Raw genomic sequence first — 23,421 nt, forward strand, 5'->3', positions numbered from 1 at the left:
TGCATTGTCTGCAGCCAGGACAGTTAGTGAGATTTTGCAAGCCCAGGCAAGTCGTGGGGGTTACAGATAGTGTGACATGAACCCAAGATCCCGGTTGAGGTCGTCCTCGTGTGTGGAACTTGGCTATCAGTTTCTGCTCAGCGATTCTGCGTTGTCATGTGTCGTGAAGGCTGCCTTGGAGAACACTTACCCAAAGATCTGAGGCTGAATGCCCGTGACTGCTGAAGTGTTCCCCAACAGGAAGAGAACACTCCTGCCTGGTGATTGTCGAGCAGTGTTCATTCATCCGTTGTTGTGGCATCTGCATGGTCTCCCCAATGTACCATGCCTCGGGACATCCTTTCCTGCAGCGTATCAGGTAGATAACGTTGGCCGAGTCGCAAGAGTATGTACCGTGTACCTGGTGGATTTTGTTCTCACATGAGATGATGGCATCTGTGTCAATGATCCAGCACGTCTTGCAAAGGTTGCTGTAGCAGGGTTGTGTAGTGTTGTGGCCACTGTTCTCCTGAAGGCTGGGTAGTTTGCTGCGGACAATGGTCTGTTTGAGGTTGTGCGGTTGTTTGAAGGCAAGAAGTGGTGGTGTGGGGATGGCCTTGGCAAGATGTTCGTCTTCATCGATGACATGTTGAAGGCTCCGGGGAAGTACTGGACGACGAAGGGTACTCTGTCCGTCGTGTCCCGTGGTTGTTTTCTGAGGAGATCGGTGCGGTTTTTCGCTGTGGCGGGTCGGAATTGTCGATCGATGACCACATAACCCTGCCACAGCAACCTCTGCAAGATGTGCTGGATCATCGACATGGATGCCATCATCTCACGTGAGAACACCATCTACCAGTTACACGGTACATACTCTTGTGACTTGGCCAACATTCTGTACCTGATACGCTGTAGGAAAGGATGTCTTGAGTCATGGTACATTGGGGAGACCATGCAGACGCTACGACAACGGATGAATGAACACCGCTCGACAATCACCAGGCAGGACTGTTCCCTTCCTGTCGGGGAACACTTCAGCAGTCACAGGCATTCAGCCTCTGATCTTCAGGTAAGCGTTCTCCAAGGCAGCCTTCACAACACATGACAACGAAGAATCGCTGAGAAGAAACTGATGGCCAAGTTCCGCACACATGAGGACGGCCTCAAACGGGATCTTGGGTTCATGTCACGCTATCTGTAACCCCCACGACTTGCCTGGGCTTGCAAAATCTCACTAACTGTCCTGGCTGGAGACAATACACACCCCTTTAACCTGTGCTTAACCCTCTCTCCACTCACATTGTCTGTACCTGTAAAGACTCGCATTCCAACCATTATCTTGTAAATTGTGTTTGTCTACATATGCCCTGTTTGTGAACACAACTCCTCACTCACCTGAAGAAGGAGTGACATTCCAAAAGCTTGTGCTAACAAATAAACCTGTTGGACTTTAACCTAGCGTTGTGAGACTTCTTATTGTGTTTACCCCAGTCCAACGCTGGCATCTCCACATCATGACTTTTGGATCCACAGTTATGTTGATGGAATAGTGTTTCAGGCTCTGTGCAAAGCCCTGTGCCACTTTTTTGAGCTGGACACCAATTCCTTCAGGCTGCTTCTAGACTGTCTCGTTGAAGTCCTCATCTGAATCCTCTGCTACAGAATCTGAGTGCAATCTTGCCCTTTGACATCTTAGCCACCTGTGTTAATCTTGCCCCATGCAGTGGCTGCAAGTCTCTCATGTCCAGTGTCTTACAGATCCTGCCACTAGTCTATTGTCTAAAATCCAAACCCCCAAGATCAGTCTCTGAGCTGGTTGTGTGAAACTGGATGGCAATGGATCTTCTTCATCATTTACATTCCCTCCACTCCCTGGCCAGGATACACTTTAGAGATATCTAAAAGTAGAATGGCTGTGGATAAGGCAGGTGGAAAAAAGAGGTGAATGCTTTTACCATCTGCAGTCTGTAAATCAGAGGAGATTCTGTGATGGGGAGGAAATGGGATGTGAGAAGGAGCATTAGGTACAAAGGTACTACCATCCTTTATGATTTCAGCCTGGCAGCTGATCACAGCCTCAGCAACTCCTCTATGAGGGGTCAGGACGTGGAAGTGCACCTGTCCACTCCTGCTACCTTCAGTTATAGAGTCATAGAGTAATACAGTACAGAAGAGACCCTTCAGCCCATCGAGTCTGCACTGACAAAACTACACTAAATCTACCATAATCCCATTTTCCAGTGCTTGGTCCATAGCCTTGAACGTTATGACATTTCAAATGCTATCCACATACCTTTTAAGGTTTCCTGCCATTACTCTCCTCCAGAATGCAGTGCATTGCAGACTCCCACCAACCTCTGGATGAAAAATATTTACCTCAGATTCCCTCTTAACCTGCCACCCCTCACCTTAAAATTATACCCCTTTATTATTGATCCTTCAACTAAGGGGAACAGCTGTTTCCTATTGTCTCTGTCCATACCCCTCATAACCTTATATACCCTCAATCAGGTTCCCATTTAGCCTTCTCTGCTCTAAAGAAAACAATCCAAGCCTATCCAGTCTCTCCCTATTGCTCAAATGCTTCATCCCAGGCAACATCCTGATGAATCTCCTCTGCACCGTCACCAGTACAAACACTTCCTTCCTATAATGGGGCGCTAAAACTGCACACAATACTCCAGCTGTGGCCTAACTAACATTCTGTACAGCTCCAACATAACCCCCCTGCTCTTATAATCAATGACATGACTGATAAAGACAAGTGTCCCGTCTGCCTTCTTAATTACTCTATTAACCTGACCTGCCACCTTTAGGGATCTGTGGACAAGCACCCCAAGATCCCTCTGTTCCTCTGAGTTTCCTAATGTCGTGCTGGTCATTGAGTACTCCCTTGTGCAGCACCTTGTTCTGCAAGAGAGAGAGAGAAGTGAATACCATGCAATCTGTTCAGGTGATGTGGTCATCATGGTTTAATAGTTGGCAGTGTGCAAACTGAAATGTCGGTGTGAAGCTCACAGCAGCGTTAAATGTGTGAGCGTACAATAAATGTCAGATACAAGTCCTGATTGATAGACTGTTGGGAGCTGAGTAAGGTGTGGTGAATTGAGCATGGCTGGGGCTAGTCGTGCAGTTGGTAGTGTATGACCACTCATGTGAATTCATTGAACTTCTTACAATAGTGCATCCAGGTTCTTGTGAATTGACTGTGCATTGTGCATGTTGTCCAGTGCATTGACCTCCATCAACTCCTCAGTGCCTTCAGAGTGGGTGTCTGGGGACCGAGTTATTTGAACACGAGATGTATTTCCTCCTTTCCACTTCCTCCACCAAGACCTCTTGTGCAATGCCTGAAAAATTTAGTGCCTGCTCTATTCCCTATTGTGCCATTATTCAATGTTTCACAGACTGATGCGCGATTAATTCACTCGGGAGGCTGGATCGTACCCGGGAAATAAAGACTTTTATTAGTAACAAGAATGGAGCATACTGCTTAACAATACAATCCCAGACTAAAGGGTCACTAGGCAGTGCAGTGACCTTTATACTCCTATAGGTAGGTGGAGCCAACCGGAGTGTACCACAGAACAATACCAACAGGTGGAACACCCCAACAGTAACAAGAGTAACATATGTACAACTACCCATAGTGATAACCATCTATGGTTCACCACACAGACCATATTCACTTCTGCCTGGCAGCCAGCAATAGTGTACCTCCACTTTAAAAGTTACACAAAAGTTTAAGTGAGCAGTCAGTATGAAGTAGGCATGGTGACTGTGTCACAGTTAATGGGCGTGGGTTAATTGTGCCTATTTTCAGGAGCGATAAAAATAGCAGCTAAAACACCAATGCTACCATAAATATTGCCATTCTGGTCTGTGTTCAAGATAGACTTAACTAATTACCTGTGTTTGCCGTTCAAGGAGTCCTCTTGTCACATGTAACCAACAAAATTTCCTAAAGCATAATTTATGATACTCTCCTCTACACTACTTCAACCATCATTAATGCTCCTTCATAGCTGTACTTAATATAATTAGAAACAAATAGCCTCTATTGAACTTGCAGCTGCTCTTGCACAATGCAATTGTATGCTTGCTTGAGAACCAAAATGTCAGGAGTCATGGAGAAGTTGGTCGTCTGAACTTGCCTGGCCTTCCAAAGTTTTTAAGTTTATTTACTAGTGTCACAAGTAGGCTTACATTAACACTGCAATGAAGTTACTATGAAAATCCCCCAGTCACCACACTCCGGCACCTGTTCGGGTACACCAAGGGAGAGTTTAACATGGCCAATGCACCTAACCAGCACGTCTTTCAGATTGTGGGAGGAAACCGGAGCACCCGGAGGAAACGCACGCAGACATGGGGAGAATGTGCGGAGTCTGCACAGTCAATGACTCAGCTGGGAATCGAACCCAGGTCCCTGGTGCTGTGAGGCAGCAGTGCTAACCACTATGCCACCATGCCACTGCCTAGTTCAGCAGAATGGTGACCATCCAGGTGAAGAAAATTATTCTTGGAAAAAGCAAAGTATAAGAATATCTGATTCTTTTATTCACTACTTCTGTGTCCATGCTTGAAATCAAGGGCGGCCATATGATGATGAATTTTGAGGAGATGAGACGTCTCCTTCCAAGCCTACTGTTACATTTTACAATTTTTCTAAAAATTACAGTCTTCTCCTGAACAAGGCTGCAATTTTTTTTTATGATTCTGAAACTTGTGTAATATTTGCTTGTATTCTCTCTTCAGGTATCATGTCCTGAAAGGGATTTCTTTGGTCCATTTATGCTTGACAAGGTACTGCAGTGGTTTGCCTTGCCTTCTGCAGATGGCTGACCCACTCTTACTGCTTGCTGTTGGCATATTAAAAGAATTCACTCGTTAATAATCAACCCATTTGGCCACATTATGAATGCATTTTTTGTGGCTAATAAGTCCTGAAGCTTCTGGCCCAAATATGCATACTACCACTGTGTCACAAGACATTCCTGGTTTGAATTACATAACTTGATTTGGAAAATTCATATTTTTGACACTGATTATTATGTCATTACTTTCCTCCCTAACATCCGCTCACCTAAGTTTCCCTCCTACTGTGAGGCAGGTTGTGTTTTGCTTTGAAAGACTCAGTAATCAGGATATGGGTTTCAGCCTTTATGCTATTCAATACCAATCCATAGATTAACTTAACTCTGCCTATGTGCATTCATAGCTATGACTCAGGACAAATGCAGCCATTCTCACTATTCAAAGTTGTTTGGTGCGTGTACGAGAAAGCGAGAGAGAATGAATGTAACATTGTAGAGTCTTTAATTATTTTCCGACTGGTCAATGCTAATTATATAGTATTATAATTCATGTGGTTAGCATGAATGACCAATTGCAGAGATCTCGAAATTAGCCAGAAGGCATCATAGCAATATTACTTCCAGTATTTTCAAGAAACATGTATGAAACATGTTTGTGCTATAAAACCACTAACTCACCTACTTTATGCACATAATGTACAACTGCCCTTTTCATTATTGGCCCTACCTATCACTTTCTTCCTCCATGACGAATGCTGCAAGTGATCAGCTAGGCATTGGCAGTTTAGTTATTTTACTCCAGGTAACTTGTAGTCGCCAATGTCTCCATTGTTGACATTGGTGCCATTACTGTCGATAAATCCACCTGTTCAGTTTTCCTCCCTACCCAATTTAGTGGCTTGTTTGTAAAGTCTTTTCAACAGCACCTGAAATTGTAACCTCCACCATCTAGAAGAACAGTCGCAGGGACATGTGAACATATCACTTCTTTGTTGAACGGCAAATCGCACACCATTCTGATTTCTACTTATCTGACCTTCTGATTATTTTTGCTGTGTTGCAAACCTGAAACTCCCTACCTTACAACATTGTAGAAGCACCTACCCAACATGGACTGCAGCGTTTCAAGAACACCCAACGTCAAGGGCATCTTAAGGATGGACAGTAAATCTCAGCCAGTCCAGTGACACCCAGATCTCCAAATTGAATATATTTTAAAAATTAGCCAAAGTACCATTTAATGGGGGGATCAGAATGTCAATTATTTTAAACCAGTTTCCAAAGAATGGAACTCCTGCACTCAACTACTGAATCTATAGAAGAAAATAGCAAAACCTTTTATGGATCCAAAACGTAAGGGGGGAGGCATCTACACTCCTACACAGTCACATCCTGAATGTATTTGGTAAGCATCCACAATTATGTATTTTACTTACAAAGGTTTGACTTGAATCTCTAGAACATATTTGTTTTGAAAAGATTTTCCCAAGCGATTGTAAAGCTTATTACGTACATATCAGTTTATTTAGTGCTGAGATCATTGACTTTGTCTCCTAAATCCAGCCGTATGTATTGTAGTAATATTTTTAAGGAATGGATTTATGAAAGCATGCTAATATAAATTTGCTTAGTTTATTGTAGATATAACAAAGGATTGAAGGCAGTCGATAAACTGCAGCTGCAATTGATTCTGCATTTTGATGATGGATAATAGATTCATGAGGGAATTAATATCTGCTGCGAGTGACTGCTGTTGTATTGTGTTGGATTACAAGTTGTTGCGTCTGTCCTGTTGGCTATTATTGACCTGATCTTCTTATCTTCAAACAAGCAGCAAATATTTGATCACTGGTTGCATTGATACACTTGAGCGAAAAACAATATCAGAAACGATATGGCAATGGCTTCGCCAGCTGTATTTTCCAGTTTGTCCCTTGAATAATCAGATGCTGATTTATAACATGATACCATTTCATTGGTTAGGGGGAGGGGAGGATCCCATTTACCACTTTGACTGAAAATGATCTCACAGATGGGCCAGTTGGGTTTGCCTGTCAGACTGTACTTGGGTTGAATCTATCATCACAATAGTGCAAAGCAAGTGCCTCATCTGTTTTATCGCTTAAAAATATTGCTTTCATAATTTATCGGTGTTTAAAAAGCAAATCCATTGCAATCGGAATTCTGTGCATTTGAATCCTTTTAAAGTTTCACATCAATTTCCAAAGTTGGATGAATGTACTGCATTCACAAACCATGTTTATAATGTGGCAGAAATGCACTTCCTGTTCACCACAATGCTAACCGGATTGGTATCAGATCTAATCTGTCTGCACATCCAAAAGTTGAACCTCTCCCCAGCCTGAGTGATTTGAAACCAGAAAATGTGATTCACATTTCAGACGTGGTCTTCAGCAGTTCAAATTGCAACGGGTAGAGTTATCACAGCTTTGCTGAATTTGATTTGCCGATTTGGAGATATCAAAGCAAAGATATTTACACATTCTAAAATTTGTATGTATGAATTGTGAAATCATCACAGAGACATAGGATGGTATTTGATAGAGGCGATGGTAGGGGGTGGGGTGGGGGGGGGGGGGGGTCGTCTCGCCCACAGGCTGCAGCCACTGAGATCTCTGTGTCATCTCGTAGCTACTGAATGAAGCATCAATCTGGCATTTGACCTGGCAGTTGTGGGCTTTCTCTGAGATAAAATACATGGGGCACGGAAGTCCCACCCACTGAGAAATGCTGCCTCACTGGGACTAGTAGCTCTTCATTGCTTAGCAGTGCCACTGGGTAGGTGGTGGTTGCTGTCTCATGGAAGGCAGTTGAAGGCAAGGGCATGGGGTAGCTCTGTGATGTCAGCTCTCTCTCTGCCTGACAACAGGGACGCCCTGGGAGCCTGCAAACAAAGACGCCAGGATTTGCTTTTTGGGTTTCCTATATGGTCGGTCTGCCGCCTGCCATTGGGTGAATAACCAGCAGCAATGGGATGAGGCCCTTAAGTGAGCATTAGTTGTCCACCTAAGCCATTAATTGGCAGTAGAGTGAGAAGGCTGTCCGCTGGTCTTCCCACCATGGATTTAATCGGGACAGTGGCAAGAAGATACCATGCTCCCGGCCACTAAACACCCACGGGGGTGAGCATTAAATTCCAGCCATAGTGATGCAAAGGCATCAACTGTCTGCTTCTGTCAGAAGTAGAAATTAATTTTAGAGTTGCCAGTAAAAAGCAGCTCTCCAAACTCAAAATGAACACCAGCAATCCACTCACTGTCGGCTTGCTGAAGAGTCATTGAGTAAGAGAATTAAATGGAGAAAAAATGCTGAAGTCTGTTGAATAGAATTTGATAAATCTATTCAAAAATTGATGTTGGAGCAACATTTTATTTAAAATGAATAGAATAAACGGCCCTAAAATTTCTGTTTGAAACTTTTGTAGCAATCGCTTCTATTTCAATCAGAACTGGGACTGGGGAAAGTGGGGAATAGAGTGTTAACAGCACGGTAGCACAGTGGTTAGCACTGCTGCTTCACAGCTCCAGGGTCCCGGGTCCAATTCCCGGCTCGGGTCACTGTCTGTGTGGAGTTTGCACATTCTCCTCGTGTCTGCGTGGGTTTCCTCCGGGTGCTCCGGTTTCCTCCCACAGTCCAAAAATGTGCGGGCCAGGTTAAAAATTGCCCCTTAGAGTTCTGAGATGCGTAGGTTAGCGGGATTAGCGGGTAAATATGTGGGGGTAGGGCCTGGGTGGGATTGTGGTCGGTGCAGACTCGATGGGCCGAATGGCCTCCTTCTGCACTGTAGGGTTTCTATGATTCTATGATTCTTTCACCCCTCCCGCAGTCCCTGTCCGCAGGCAGATTTCCAGGTCATGCTCAGGTGTGTGAGTCTCAGGAATGGGGTTTCAGGAGGGCACGATCAGCAAGATGAGCAAAAGCCCTGGGCAGGGACATTTTCCGTGTGATGCGTTGAAAAATTTTAAATTGCCTTTTCTAGTTCTGGATTTTCTTCAACTGTCGTCACCAGGTCTAAGAACCATATAGGCTTTTCCACTCAGGCCAAAGTTAAAATTGCAGTCAGGGCCCACGATGGTGCCATTGGACCCTGATTTGCATATTTAAAGGAGCACCTCACTGATCTCAGGCAGGTGCTCCTGTTGCCAGCTCAGAAGCTTGAATGGGAACTGGCAATAGGATCTTTACAGAACATTGGTGGATTAATCAGCTGGTTGATTTTCCACTTCCTGCCTAGAGTTTTCCCCTGATGAGTTAAGTTAAATTGGAACAATTCTATCAAATTCAGTTTTGTTCAAGCACTGGCAGGTTGGGCACAGGGAAAGAGCAGGTAAATGTGGTTAAAGTCAACAGCTCCTGTGGAAAAGATATCACCGTATGAATGACCTCCTTTGTCCTTTAAGGGCTGTGATCTATGATCTGTCACATTAATCCAGAGTTCTTCTCTATAAGGTACATTTAGCAAAAAAATCCTCCTACCTATAAGTTTGTTGCCAATAAGAAGTATATAAAATAATGATGAATAACCAGAAAAGTTAATAACTTTTTTTTCCAATAGTCTGCAAAAGCTGCAAATGAAACTCTGCTCATGCGTTCCAACTATGGATCAATTTATAACGTGACATAAAGAGAAAGGCAATGAGAATTAAAAGCAAAATAAACGGCAGGCAACAGGGGTGCTTGGGTATCAGGCCTACCCAAATATATTCATAGAATCACAGAGTTACAGCATAGAAGGAGGCCATTCAGCCCTTTATGCTTGTGTCAGCTCACTGCAAGAGCTGTAGCCCTGTATTTTTAAAAAATGTTTTGATAACATTCCACTTCCTTTTTGAAAGCCATGATTGAATCGGCTTCGCACATCATTAGGCAATGCACTCCAGGGCTGGGATTCTCCCAAAAAAATTCTAAGTGTCAAATTTGCATGAAAACTGGAGTTCCCGGAAGCGTAGGGGGTTTTAGTTAAGTCAGGCAGAATGGTCGGTGCAGGCTTGGAGGGCCGAAGGGCCTGTTCCTGTGCTGTAATTTTCTTTGTTCTTTGTTTTAAATCATGCTGGCTTTTTCAGTGGGAGTTCAGAGAAGAATCTCCTACACTCTGTGCACTGCAGAGTGCACTAGCATAAATTTAGTGGACAGGGCCTATTCCTACTGGAGAGGCCGGCAGCATAGCGCTGAACGAACCACTGAGCATGCGCTGATCTGTCAGCGCAGTGGCCCTGTTTGCAGGCCTCCCGATTGCTGGCCAGCTCAATCGCTGGCCAGTCCCATGATTCCCGTAACACCGGCCCTCCACTCCACCATGGCATGGCCCGCTTGCTGGCGCCCGAACATGCCCGGGCCAGCCTCGACCCTCCCACAGCCCTGATCTCCCACAACCCCTCCCCCTACCCCGATGTCCAGCCCCAATCACTGGCCTTCCTCCCTCTGCTCGATCCCAAAGTGCAGAGTCGCAGCAGGACCCCCCACCCCCACAAATTGCTTCCATTAAGCCCCACCCCCTTGGCACTGCCCTATGCCCAATGGGGGCACAAGCTGGCACTGCTATGGTGCCAATGCCTAGGGAGCACCTCCCTCGCCGCCCCCCGATCTTCTGGGGGCTCTGATTTACCCCAACCCCCCTCCTTCACTCGAGCGAGGTTGGGCCGCCAGCTCCCTGAAAGTGTAGAGCTATAAAATAATCCTCGCTGGAGTGAAACACTGGCAGTGCAGGGGGGTGGCGAGGAGGGAGTGGAGAGGGGAGATGCGCTGATTGTATTTAAAATACATGATGAGGCTCGTTTAAATAATTTATGCACCTCCCCGTTGATTTCCGGCGTGGAGCTGATGCCACTGGAAATCTGGCGCTGGGAGATGGTATTGGGACGGGACGCGCAACAAGGAATGGGCGCCGCTGGAATCTCCCGGCCCGCTGTGCTAAATGATTTGCACAGCGGGATGGGAGAATCACCCCCACCCCTCCAGATCTTAATCTCTGTTTCGTAAAAATATTTTTCTGCGTATCGCCATTGGTTCTTTAACCATTCACCCTATACGGGTGTCTGTAGTTCTCAACACTTCCACCAGTTGGAATAGTTTCTCTCTATCTGCTTTATCCAGACTCATGATTTTAACACTTCGCTGCTGGATCGTCCCTTTTCTAAGACGAACAAGCCTAATTCCTCCAATCTATCTATGTAACTGAAGTCTCGGAAAGAAACTATTTATGACTAGGCATAAAAGGCTTAGATATTGCAAATAAGGCTTACTTCCCTTAAAATTTAAAGGATTAGTCTTTCTTCTTTATTTATATGTTTGGAACAATTCCCATATCGCATACATCTTAATTAAGCAATGAAGGAAATTCAATTGCCACATTCTCTCTCGTCTTTTCACTCTTAATTCAAGCATGCACAAAGGCACTAGTCATCTGCAAGAATGAGAACAGAACAGTTATTGTCACAGCAACTTTGAAGCTTTTTAAAGCTATATTTTATCTTTATCTCTGCCTTCTTCATTGCATCCTTCAACTAAGGAGGACTGTCAACAGCTCCGAGACCTTTGGGAATGCCAGCTTCAGTATTTATTAACACTTAAAAAGGCACAAGAGATTTCTCATGACAGAAACTTGATGTCCCTCCAACATTTCTGTATTTTATTCCTTTTACACAGTACTGGACTTATGAAAAGTAAAGATGGAAATATGACTAGCATACCATTAATAGCTAGCTCTTTCCTTTATGAGGATCTGCAGACCAAAAAAGTGAAGATAATTGGAATCAAAGGAACTTTGATTGCAATTGTTCCAATGCAAATACAGAAAGTGAGATTTTAAATATACTAAATATACCATCGCTTCAGAAATAAAGGCTTTTTCAATCTTAGGTTCTCACACCTGGCAAGATGTCCAAGTACTCATAAATCCAAAAAAACCTATAGTTTTCAAGTGCTTTTAACAGCATCTTGTTCGATTTGATATGTTGTCAATAACAGTATTATGGGTTGGATTTTCACTAAGTCCAACCAAATCTGGAGGCCCTTAAAATGGTAGGACAGGACCTGTGTGCAGAAGCCCTGCCTGGATTTCTGGCCAATTCCACTTTTCCTTGCAGGAGGAAGGGGTAAGGCATGAATCTAATAGGCAGGAAGCCTGAACTGAAGCTTTTTGAAATTATAGGGAGAAAGAGCCTGTGTGCAAACAGGCTCTTTCTCCCTATACCAGGGATTAGGAGGAAGCATGAACTCTCTTGGAAGGTTGAAACAAATCTATTTAAATATCATGATCTGAAGTTAGTTAAATAGACAGCACTTTCAAAATGAAAAGAAATACAGGCTTTTAGTCGGGGTAAAAAAGAAAATACTGGCTGCTGGAGTGCATTGATTGACAGGTCATCTGATATAGCTTAGAAAAACTGTTCGCCATCAGTTACCACAGTTTTGATAGACTTTTTTGTTGACATTTCTCAAGGGTTGTTGTTGCAGCTGAACCCAATATGAATGTTAGGCTAATTCTGAAAAGCTCCAGAATCACATACCTCAACAGGGAGTTCAAGTTCACATTTTGATTGACTGTTTTAAAAGACTATTAAGGGATTAGCTGTCTTTGTGGTTAGTAAATAGATGTTTATTTGTTTTTACACAAAGTTAACCATTTGAGGGGATTTGTTTTATAGTTTTGATTTGAGAGTTTTTTTCAATATCAAGTGTGTATGAGTGAGAACTCTTAGTTTATTAAAGTTTAATTTCTTTTCATCTCCACATGGCACCTAAGGTCTGCCCATAGTGGGAAAAGGGGGAGCGGCTTATGGTGGGGGGTGCATGGGTGAGAGGGTGGTGAGGGAGAGCCTAAGAACCTTTTGCACAACAGAGCCAAAGACTCGGAGAACCAAGACAGGCCTTTTAACCGGTCTACCTCAGCATTCATTCTCCTTCGTGACCACCACCTATCTGTTTCTGGGCTGACCTTTCACTGGAATCAGTGTAGTAAGTTCGTACAACTGTCAAAGAACTCTGAAAAGTCATTCATGTTGGTGTGCAATTAGAGTCATACAAGAGGTGGTGTTTGTAAGAATGACCAGTTTTCCTCACAGAATCCTAACTTTCATTTATTATTCAGGCTTCCACAGGAGCCTGATGGGAACGTCATCCACTGCCAAAACCAGCAATGTTCCAAAGGGGAATGGGCAGAAATGGAGTGGGAAATAGAATCACACTATATTAACTGCACCCACCCCACCAAGTGACACATCAACACTTGGCACAATCAAGGAAAATCAAAAGTTTGTTTATGATATTTTAAAGTGCCAGTTCACTAATAGAGAGTTCTGCCTGCTTTATAATTTTATTTATTGGTAGGAAGTCTCAATGAACAGCCAGTATCAATTTACAGCAGTTCAGAATGGAAGTCGTAAAACAAGTATCTCATTGTACTGACCTGTTCAAGCTTTGAGTTCCTCATTACAGCAATTAAAGTGATTAAATCTGGTGATTAGTGTAATAGCCACTTTAATATATCAACTACAATCCTTCATGTAATCCTCGTAATTCCCTTGGCAACTATTGGATCTGATCTGATTTACATTAATATTGTTTTAGCTATTCATCATTATTGAGTTATCATTTTATTTGTCTCAGTTAATTTCTTGCACCTATAATTACAAGTTTGTGACTAAGTTCCCCTTGGCATCATAAATGGCATTATACCTTACTTTTTAAAGTCAGCTAATATTGACTTCCCTGCTGTTTTGGGGCTTCAGCAATTGATATACTCTGGAGCAGAGGGATGTAGCTTTATGGCCACAATTTCCCATGCAGCAAGTCTCAAATTTTAGATGTACCATTGGTGATTTTCACCAACACCAGCTGAGTGTTTCACAACATGGAAAGTTGGAAAATCAGGCTATGTGAGACCGAGATATTTTTACACACCCTGTGACAAGAGACCTGGCAGAAGGTTGCTCACAATGTTGAATTGTTAGGAGGGAGTAGGAAAGTGGATTTAAAAGTAAGCTCTTAAAAATCCAATGGTACTTGGTCACAATATGATGTTACTTGGAACTGTATTGAATTTACAGAAGATAAACAGACCATTCAACCTATTTACTCTGTGCTGCCATTTATGCTCCACATGAGCCTTGTTCCCCATTTAGCTCTACCTGCATATCCTTCAATTCTTTTTATCCTCATGTATGTATCCTAAAGGCATCTATGCAATTTGTCTCACGTATTTCTTGTGGTAGCAAGTTCCACATTCTAATTACTCACTGGGTACAGAAGTTTCTCTTGGATACTTTATTGAATTTATAATGACAAGTTGGCATGATTTTAGCTGTCTTTTGATGATTTGGCAGGTGACAGCTTTGCATCTCAACTATTGTGCACACAAATATAACTGTTGGAAAATAATTGTGTACTACTTCCTGCATTTATATTTGTGCAGGTGCAACTATTTGTCTTGAATTTCTGTTCCTTTTAACAACCTTTACTGGCTGGTATTATAATAGTTAAGCCACAGGTGTAGTTAGCTCTAAGCCACAATATTATCTTTGTTTTCTTTTCACATGGACGTGTCCATGATTTGCTGCAATTGCAGGAAACATGTGGTAGATTCATTTGCTCCTCATATCTTCCCATCATTTATGATATACAATAAAAGTTCCATTCATGAGTATTTTGATACTAAATTCAAAATTCCATTTTTTTGATGATTTGGGGTGTTTTTTTAATTCATTGTACAGAATAAGTGATAGTTTACTACAGGGAAATGTTATCTAACTGTAATTAGCCACATGACATAATTTAAAGCTTATGAGTCATTTGAACCTGTGGAGTAACTTTCACAATCCCTGGTGTACTTTGTGCATTCAGGCTAAACTGTGGGAATTGTTACTGTTGCCAAGTAAGAGAGCAATGAAGGTTTTTGACATTTGATCTCTCAAAGTTTGAGAGTCAAACCTCCCATGAATGCCAGGGAACAAGAATGCATAATTCTTCTGTGCCTGTCTAACTACAGGAGGATGCAGACACAAAGCAGTAAGTCTGGATTTTCCAACTTTCCATCCAGTCCAGATGGGTGATAAGAAGTTGAAAATACATTTTCTTCTCTCCTGATTTTTATTTCTGTTGAAGTCTATTATATAAAATCAGGAGCGATATAAACTGAACTGTTGACACGTTGGGTGGCACAATGGTTAGCACTGCTGCCTCAGTGCCAGGGATCCGGGTTCGATTCCCAGCTTGGGTCACTGTCTGTTTGGAGTTTGCACATTCTCTCCATGTCTGCGTGGGTTTCCTCCAGGTGCTCTGGTTTCCTCCCACAGTCTGAAAGACATGCTGGTTAGGTGCATTGGCCATGCTAAATTCTCCCTCTGTGTACCCGAACAGGCACCGGAGTGTGGTGACTAGGGGATTTTCACAGTAACTTCATTGCAGTGTTAATGTAAGCCTATGTGTGATAACAAATAAATTTTAAACTGTCACCCATTTAAAAAAATATTTCACCAAGTCCAAATCTAGGCCATACTTCTCGCTGCACCAGCAGAAGCTGTACATGTATATAGGAAGGGAATGAGGAATTAGTACCAATATACATGGACTGATCAGCCTATAACCAACCCCAGGAAAATTTGATTTCTTTCCCCATCCCTACAGAATCGCAGGGGATACAATCTTTTATATTCATATGCTTCACATTAGAAAACCTTGATTTAGTTATTCCCTCCCCCCTTCATAAAAAAATTAGAAAATTGAAAAGAAAAATGTATTTAAATAAGCATCCTGTCTTCCATGGTGAAGACTCAGACACAGATCATTATGGGCATTAAAGAGGCTGGAAGTGTTCCTGCAACCAGCAGAGGTCTCATGCAGATGGCAGAAAACTTTGTGAGAAGATACAAATTGTAATCTCCCCCATCTTTTCACTGTGCGTAAATATCTCCCTCTTTTTCTACCTTCAGTATATTCCCCCAAAGCTGTCTCTTGTTCCCCAACACAAGAAAAGCCTGTAAATCCCACAGTGCAGAGGGATGGGAAGATGAAACACAAAGAGAAATATTGTGGAAACAGAGAATATATTAATGCAAAAGCAAAATACTGCAGATGCTGGAAATCTGAAATACAAACAGAAAATACTGATAATACTCAGCATGTTTGACAGTGTCTATGGAGCGAGAAACAGAGTTAACATTTTAGGTTTGTCTGTGACCTTTCATCAGAACTGGGAAAAGTTAGAAATGTATTGGAGGGAAAAAAAATCAATCCGGCAAAGGGTAAGGAAACAAAATTTGGGCAGAGGTTAGGATGTAATATTGTTGAACTCAATATTGAGTGAATCCAAAAGGTTGTAAAGTGCCCAGTCAAAAGATGTGGTGTTGTTCCTTGAACTTTTGTTGAGCTTCATTGGAACGCTATGGCCAGACAATGACATGAAGGTCAGAATGGGAGCAAGGTGGAGAAATAAAATGACAAGTTCCAGGAAGTTCTAAGTCACATTTGTAGACTGAACAGAGGTGCCCAGAAAAAATGGTCACCCAGTCTGCATTAGGTCTTAGGTTGTACAGAAGACCAGTTTGTACTCAATTGAAAGAAACTATATATAACTGAATCATTGTTTCAGCTGGAGGGTCTGTTTGGAGTCTTGGATGATGAGAAGGGAGGAATTTAAATGGCAGGTGGTGCATCTCCTGCATTTGCAAGGAAAACTGAATGGAATGTGGAGGGGCTGATGGGGATGACTGAGGAGTGGAACAGGATATCACGGAGGGAATGGTTCCTTCCAAATGCTGAAAGAGCAGCTGAGAGGATGGTGGTGGCATCATGCTGGAGGTGGTGAAAATGACGATGGATGATCCCATGAATTTGAGGCTGGCGGAAGTGTGGCAAGGAAAACTCTACCATGCTTCTGGGAGGGGGAGGGAAGCATGAGAGCAGAAGTGTGAAAAATAAAGCAGACACAGTTGAGTTCCCTGTCAACCATGGTGGAGGGAATACGCGAATGAGAGAAAAGGAAGACATCTTAGAATCGCCAATATGGAAGGTTGTACCATCTGAACAAATGCAATAGAAACAAAAATTGTAGGAATTAATAGAGTCCTTATAGGAAGCAGAATGTGAGGAAGTTCAAGGCAGCTGTGAACTATAGTGAATGGGATTGCAAGATCAGTTGTTCAATGTGAGAACAAGTTCAGTAGGTGGAGGAGGGTGGTGGTGAATGGGAATTGACTGTTTCCTCCGTTGGAAAGAGAAATGACAACTATATTAATGCCACTGGTGATCTTTTCAGACATGACAAAAACTGCTTCACTGTTTTAACCATGCTCTATTTTTATACAAGTTGGGTAAATTTCCAATAAAACAGCAGAGAGCCACAGCCAGCAGCAGGGTTCCTCCAGGTACATGCTGTGCGCTATTATCAATGATAAATGGTTGGAAAATCAGTACAGCACACTTGATGTGCACTGCTGGCAAATGAAGTCCAGTGAGTGGTGCAAAGTCAGAAGATGAATATTCTCTTGTATACAATCAACAAACTAAAATTCTCACACCAGGATTAAGTGTTGGCGGCTCTGATATAAATAGAAGAGTGATTTGTTTGGGCTGGTTAGCTTGATTACGTACTTATACAGTCGTAGTAGGTGGTCCCGTACTCATACAAACAAATGAAGAGGACAGAAAAATACCATATGATCCATTAACCCTGCCCGTTATAATCATGACCTAACTAGGTATCCTATTTCCCAATGTCTGCTCCCACTTGTAGTCATGTAATCTCCTGGAATAGAGGAAAAAAAGTAATTAATTATAATAGACAACTGAAAAGTGTAACATTTTTTCCTGTAGTAATGGTCCAACCTCTGGCCACAAAAGAGGGAAAGGTGTTAAACTAAAATCCCTGTCAAAGGGCCACAATGCAAGCGGCACCTAAAACAAAGTGGGTGCCTGATCCATTTGTATACATCACCCGCTCCCTTGGATTGGACCTGGGACACAGTTGGAAACTCCGTGTGACAGCTATATCTTCAGCCACGTAGGCCATATGCTCTGGAATTCCCATTTATCCACTTCATCTCTTTCTTTTAAATCCTCTCTAAAACTTATCTCTTCCACCATATGTTTAGTTATCCAACCTTGTATCTTACTTGAATTGGTGTCAATCTTTGTACTATTGGGATATTTTATCTTGTTAAAGGTACTAAGACTTCAATTTATATAGCTCATTTCATAACCTCAGGGCATCTCAAATACTTTACAACCGATTAATTATTTTTGAAGTGGAATCATTGTTGCAATGTAGGAAACACAGCAGCTAATTTATGCACAGCAAACTCTCAAACAGCAAGGCAATATTGACACAATATTCTGTTTTGGTGATGTTGGTTGAAGGATTAATTTTCGCCAGGACACTGGAGACAGCTCCCTGATCGTCTTCATTTGAGATGCCCTGAGGTTATGAAATGAGCTATATAACTGGGCCTTGGGTTAATATCTCAGCCAAGAGACAAGACCTCTGTCATGATAACAGTCCCTCGCTACAACACTGCCAACCTAAATTTTATGCTCACATCTCTGGAGTGTGCTTTGAACCCACAACCTACTGACTCAGACTAGACCACTGGACCATGATTGCTGCTGTTTTTTAACCCCCACTTGTGGTAGACCAAGGTCCAGAGATTTTGTGACTCATTTCCAGTTCATCACAATAATGATTAATGAAATGTGCTGAAGTAAAGTGTAACAGGCCATTTGACCCAACCCATTGATGAACACATGAACAAATGTGTGAAAGGTGGTTGCTCATGTGAAATTGGAACTGAGATACTTTACCAGTGTAATTGAAAGGGACCCTCAACAATATCAGCACTATGCTATGTAGTATTTAGTGCAGGAATGTGTCCACCAGTAAAATAGAACATGTTTTCTATTCTTGCCATAACTGACTTTAAAACGGACTTGTCACATTCAGTGGTCATTTGTGTATGTTTGAACAAAATGCTTTTATGGCATTATATTTGTACTGTTGTCTGTCTTATTACTTTTTGTGTACATAGAATCGGGGCGGCACGGTAGCACAGTGGTTAGCACTGCTGCTTCGCAGCTCCAGGGTCCCGGGTTCGATTCCCAGCTCGGGTCACTGTCTGTGTGGAGTTTGCACATTCTCCTTGTGTCTGCGTGGGTTTCCTCCGGGTGCTCCGGTTTCCTCCCACAGTCCAAAGATGTGCAGGTTAGGTTGATTGGCCAGGTTAAAAATTGCCCCTTAGAGTCCTGGGATGCGTAGGTTAGAGGGATTAGCGGGTAAATATGTGGGGGTAGAGCCTGGGTGGGATTGTGGTCGGTGCAGACTCGATGGGCCGAATGGCCTCCTTCTGCACCGTAGGGTTTCTATGATTCTATGAGAATCACTACAATGCAGAAGGAGGCCGTTCAGCCCATTGAGTCTGCATTGACAATCCCACACAGGCTCTATCCTCGTTACCCCATGTATTTACCCTGCTAATCCCTCTGACACTAAAGAGCAATTTATCATGGCCAATCAAAATAAAACTGGAGCACCCGGAGGAAACCCACACAGACACGGGAAGAAGATGAAAACTCCACACAGATAGTCACCCAGGGCTGGAATTGAACCTGGGTCCCTGGCGCTGTGAGGCAGCAGTGCCAACCACTGTGCCACCATGCTACCCATATATGTGCCATTGATAAATCTCTGTGGAATTTCACAAAGACATGACAGGAACAAGGTGGCATCATCATCCTAATTGTCCATGAACGCTGTGAGCGCCTAAGCAATAGGAATTTGGGACTCTTGGAATACCATGCAATTCATGCAAGGACAACTGAAATTCTTCTGAATCCAATTGAGACTCTAAGGATTCAAATACGTCAGATTTGTTTTCTTCAATTGTTTTCAATTCCATGATGTTGCAAAAATCAAGCTGGTATTTTTCAATAATCCCTCCTGCATTGAATGCATGTACGTGTTAAAGGAGACGTGGAAGTGTAGATTCACCGTTCCCCACTGTCCCAAAGTGGATCCACATTCCAATAACCTTAGTCCTGGTGCCACTGCAATAATTTTGAATTTTGACTAACTTAAACTGAATTTAGTCAATTACAACAGTGCAGAACTCACCTCAGTAGCTTCAGTTTGTAGTTTTAGAGTGTTCAGGGTTGAAAGGGTTAATGTGTGGGACTACAGAAACATTGCCACCCACATGATAATTTAAAAAAGAAACACATAACTAAGAGTCACAGAGTAGAAAGCTCATGGCTTAGGTTGTAGACTGGATATCTGTATATAGTTTTGTTCATCTAATAAACAAGTTAATGTTCAGACAGAGTTATGTCTCTGTAATGGTTCGTTAGCCAACCAACATATGACATGGACTCAGAGATAAGATCTTACAACATAGTGGTCATTGGGGTGACAGCTATGAAGGACCCCAAAACCTCCAAAAATTAACTTTAAAAAAAGTTTGTCAGTCTGAACTGAAAAAAAGATGCCAAAATGAAGACTTTGGTAAAACAGTTGAAAATCTCCAAAAAGAGCTCCATAGATGGCATGGAGGCAGAGAGACGGGCAGAAAAAAATAAACTTGTTCAGCTTAATAAGAGCTGCAGCATATCATGTGGTGGTCTGTAAAAAATCCTAATCCGGCAATAGAGTCAAAGAGCCTAGTAACAATTGAGGAAGGGTGACCAAACCTTGATAGCACTGGAAAAATGCAGGTTTCCAGAAGCCCTGCAGTCTGGGTCCGAGGTTGGCGCTATCACGCATGGCAGCCGCAAGACAGCAATAGTTTTTTAAAACAGCACAATTCCCCAGTGGACAGAAAGCAGTGAACAGAGCTTAATAGTAACTTCCAGTGATTAGTTTTAAACTCTGCAAAGTTTAGGGATGTTACCAAAATCAGTGAAAGGCTGATTAGCAGAGGAAAACTCCATTAATAAAGCAAACATCCCAAGATGACTGTGGATTCCAAATTCACCTTGCCACGCCTATTTGGGTGTAGGCACTCAGGAGGAAGAGACTTTTAAGATTCAGAATTGCATCCCGATTGGACAATAAGTCTAAGGCTGAATAAGTCAAAATGTAATCTATTGGAGCAGTGGCTGGTGATGTTATAGCAAGATGAGGCATTAAGGAAACACCAGATAAATTCAAAGAAATCTTAAAAGCCTTTGATAATTATTTTAATTTACTGAGTAACAAGATATTGGAAAGTGCCAAATTTGACAAGGGTCCAGAAACGGGGTAACCGGTAGATGACTTTATCAACAACCTGTATTAACTGGTTGAAAGTTGCCAATATGATTATCTTAAAACTGAGCTGATACGAGACCGCATGACAGTTGGAGTTACAGGTGACACCCTATCTGACCACCTGCAACCCAAGTTGATAAACAACTCTTCCTTTTAATACAATCTTTTTATGCAATGTGTATCTGATACTTTTGTTCCTTCAGCAAATCCTTTCTCAAACAGGTGCCTATGTAGTAGCTAGTTTCTGAGCCAATGTCTATCCTACTCTCCAGTTGGTCACCATAAGGTTCAGGACCACATGCTGATGAGATCATTCCTTCTAATTTTCAGTTTCCCAATAGAAAGGTGTTGCTTCTTTACCTGATACCTTATTATAGAAAGTGACTCTGTGTGAAAACAAACTTCTGATCTCCTATCATGTGACATTATGGATCTGAGTTCCATCTTCTGTTTTGTACATCAGTCAAGCAGTTTTAATCTGGTTTCAATACAGATTACCATTATTTAAAAGAACAATTGAAAGCTCCCTGGAAAGTTTTGAATAAAATGTTACCGGAAATGTAACTAGATTAGAGAAGCTGATGATTGATAGAAGTGAATGGGAATCATATTGCAATGTGTACCTCCTTAACGCTTCCTGTCTTAAATTCATTTCTTAGACCTGGAAAAGGCGTTGGTTCATTCTGCGCAGTGGACGGATGAGTGGAGATCCCGATGTCCTGGAGTACTACAAAAACATCCATTCCAAAAAACCAATCCGTGTGATAGATCTTCACTTCTGTGAGCAAGTTGATGCAGGACTAACGTTCAAAAAGAAAGAGTTTCAAGACAGCTTTGTTTTTGACATCAAAACAATTGACCGTACCTTTTATCTGGTGGCAGAGACTGAGGAAGAAATGAACAAGTGGGTTCGATCCATTTGCCAGATCTGTGGATTCAACCAGTCTGATGAGAATGCAGGTAACAAAATACACAACATTAAAATCTTTTGATGTAGCACTTCCTAGCTACAGTGCATTGCCCCTTTTTCCCATTTGGCAGTTGCATGTTTGCTTCTTGATTTTGACACATCAGGCAGCAATAAATGTACCATAACAGCACAATTATTTACTTTTATTGGAGTACAGTTATGTTTCCAATAGATTCAAATAGACAATTATTAGAATACTTAATTACAAAGTAATAATCCTGCGAGGCTTTCTGATTCACTTCAAATGCACAAGAATGATTTATCAAATGTTATGAAAAGAACCACTGGAACCGGCTGGAAATCTAAACCTAAAACAGAACATGGTGGGAGCACATTACAGGCCTAAGAATAGGGCATCATTTTGGGTTGAAACCTCAAATAATGCATTTTCACTTTTCAGCTGCCAATGGGGGCAACATTTTCAGTTTTCCCTTCATGGATAGGGAACTGGGTGATGTATTGGATTAATACTCAGCTTGTTCACCTCTGGAATCTGGATATAAATCCAGACCCCTCAACCCTAGTTTAAAGTGGGTATGGGAAAACGTTTTGCTAGCACAGAGGTCTTAAAATAGAACTGAAAGAAAAACTAAAGTTTTCTGAGCTTGAAGTTCAGAGGTACAAGGAGTTGTATTCTGCTGTCAGTAGTACTTTATCTGACCCTGAAGTGACTAACAGTTATACAGGGTGAAAGAATTGGATGGAGTATTTGATTCTAAGCATCGACTTCCTTTAATTTGTTGAGTGAAGAATTCACCTAATCTTTTTTGAACTGCATAAGTGACTTCCGTTGGTCAGATGCATTCGGCACAATAAGATAATGAATAAAAGAAAAGTTGCAATTCAACATTTAGCCCCCTTATGATGCATTTGTGTTGCTGGTTTACAGCACTGGAGTTGGTAACCACTGCTAATGGAATTGGTTTCCACTGGAGCAGGCAACGCTGTCTCCGAACACAACAATATCACAAGTGGTTTTATATTCAGAGCAGTGATTTTTGGATTCCAGCTCTCTTCAGTAACTGAAGTCCTTATGCCCACCATGCCAGCAAGGAATTCTTTGCTTGCTGGCATAAAAGAACCATCCCTTGCGACTGAATAAAGTACTGTTTCACTTCAACTAAAAGGCTAGCTGAACAAAGATATTAAAAATGCAGTTGTTACGTGTTTTTCCATTGCTGTAGAAACTACCCAATTATACAAACAACAACAATGATTTACTTTTATATAAAAGAAAAATGCTGTGGATTCTGGAAATCAGAAATAAAAACTGCAAGTGCTGGAAATACTTAGCAGGTCTGGCAGCATCTGTGAAGAGAGAAAGAGAGCTAATGTTTGAATCGACTTTCATTTATGGACTACCTTAAATGAAGTATAATGTCCAGGGCACTTCATAAGAGCGT

General features: G+C 42.1%; 1 protein-coding gene across 1 annotated transcript in view; it reads left to right on the plus strand.

Annotated features, from left to right (window-relative positions):
* Positions 1-23,421, plus strand: part of gab2 (GRB2-associated binding protein 2) — a 324,841-nt gene that overhangs the window by 204,210 nt on the left and 97,210 nt on the right. The window contains exon 2 of the mRNA XM_078221897.1: positions 21,708-22,008. Within this exon, the coding sequence (XP_078078023.1) occupies positions 21,708-22,008 (301 nt within the window). The remainder of the gene's footprint in view (positions 1-21,707; positions 22,009-23,421) is intronic.

This window comes from Mustelus asterias, chromosome 10 (assembly GCF_964213995.1).
Source record: "Mustelus asterias chromosome 10, sMusAst1.hap1.1, whole genome shotgun sequence".
Classification (NCBI taxonomy): domain Eukaryota; kingdom Metazoa; phylum Chordata; class Chondrichthyes; order Carcharhiniformes; family Triakidae; genus Mustelus; species Mustelus asterias.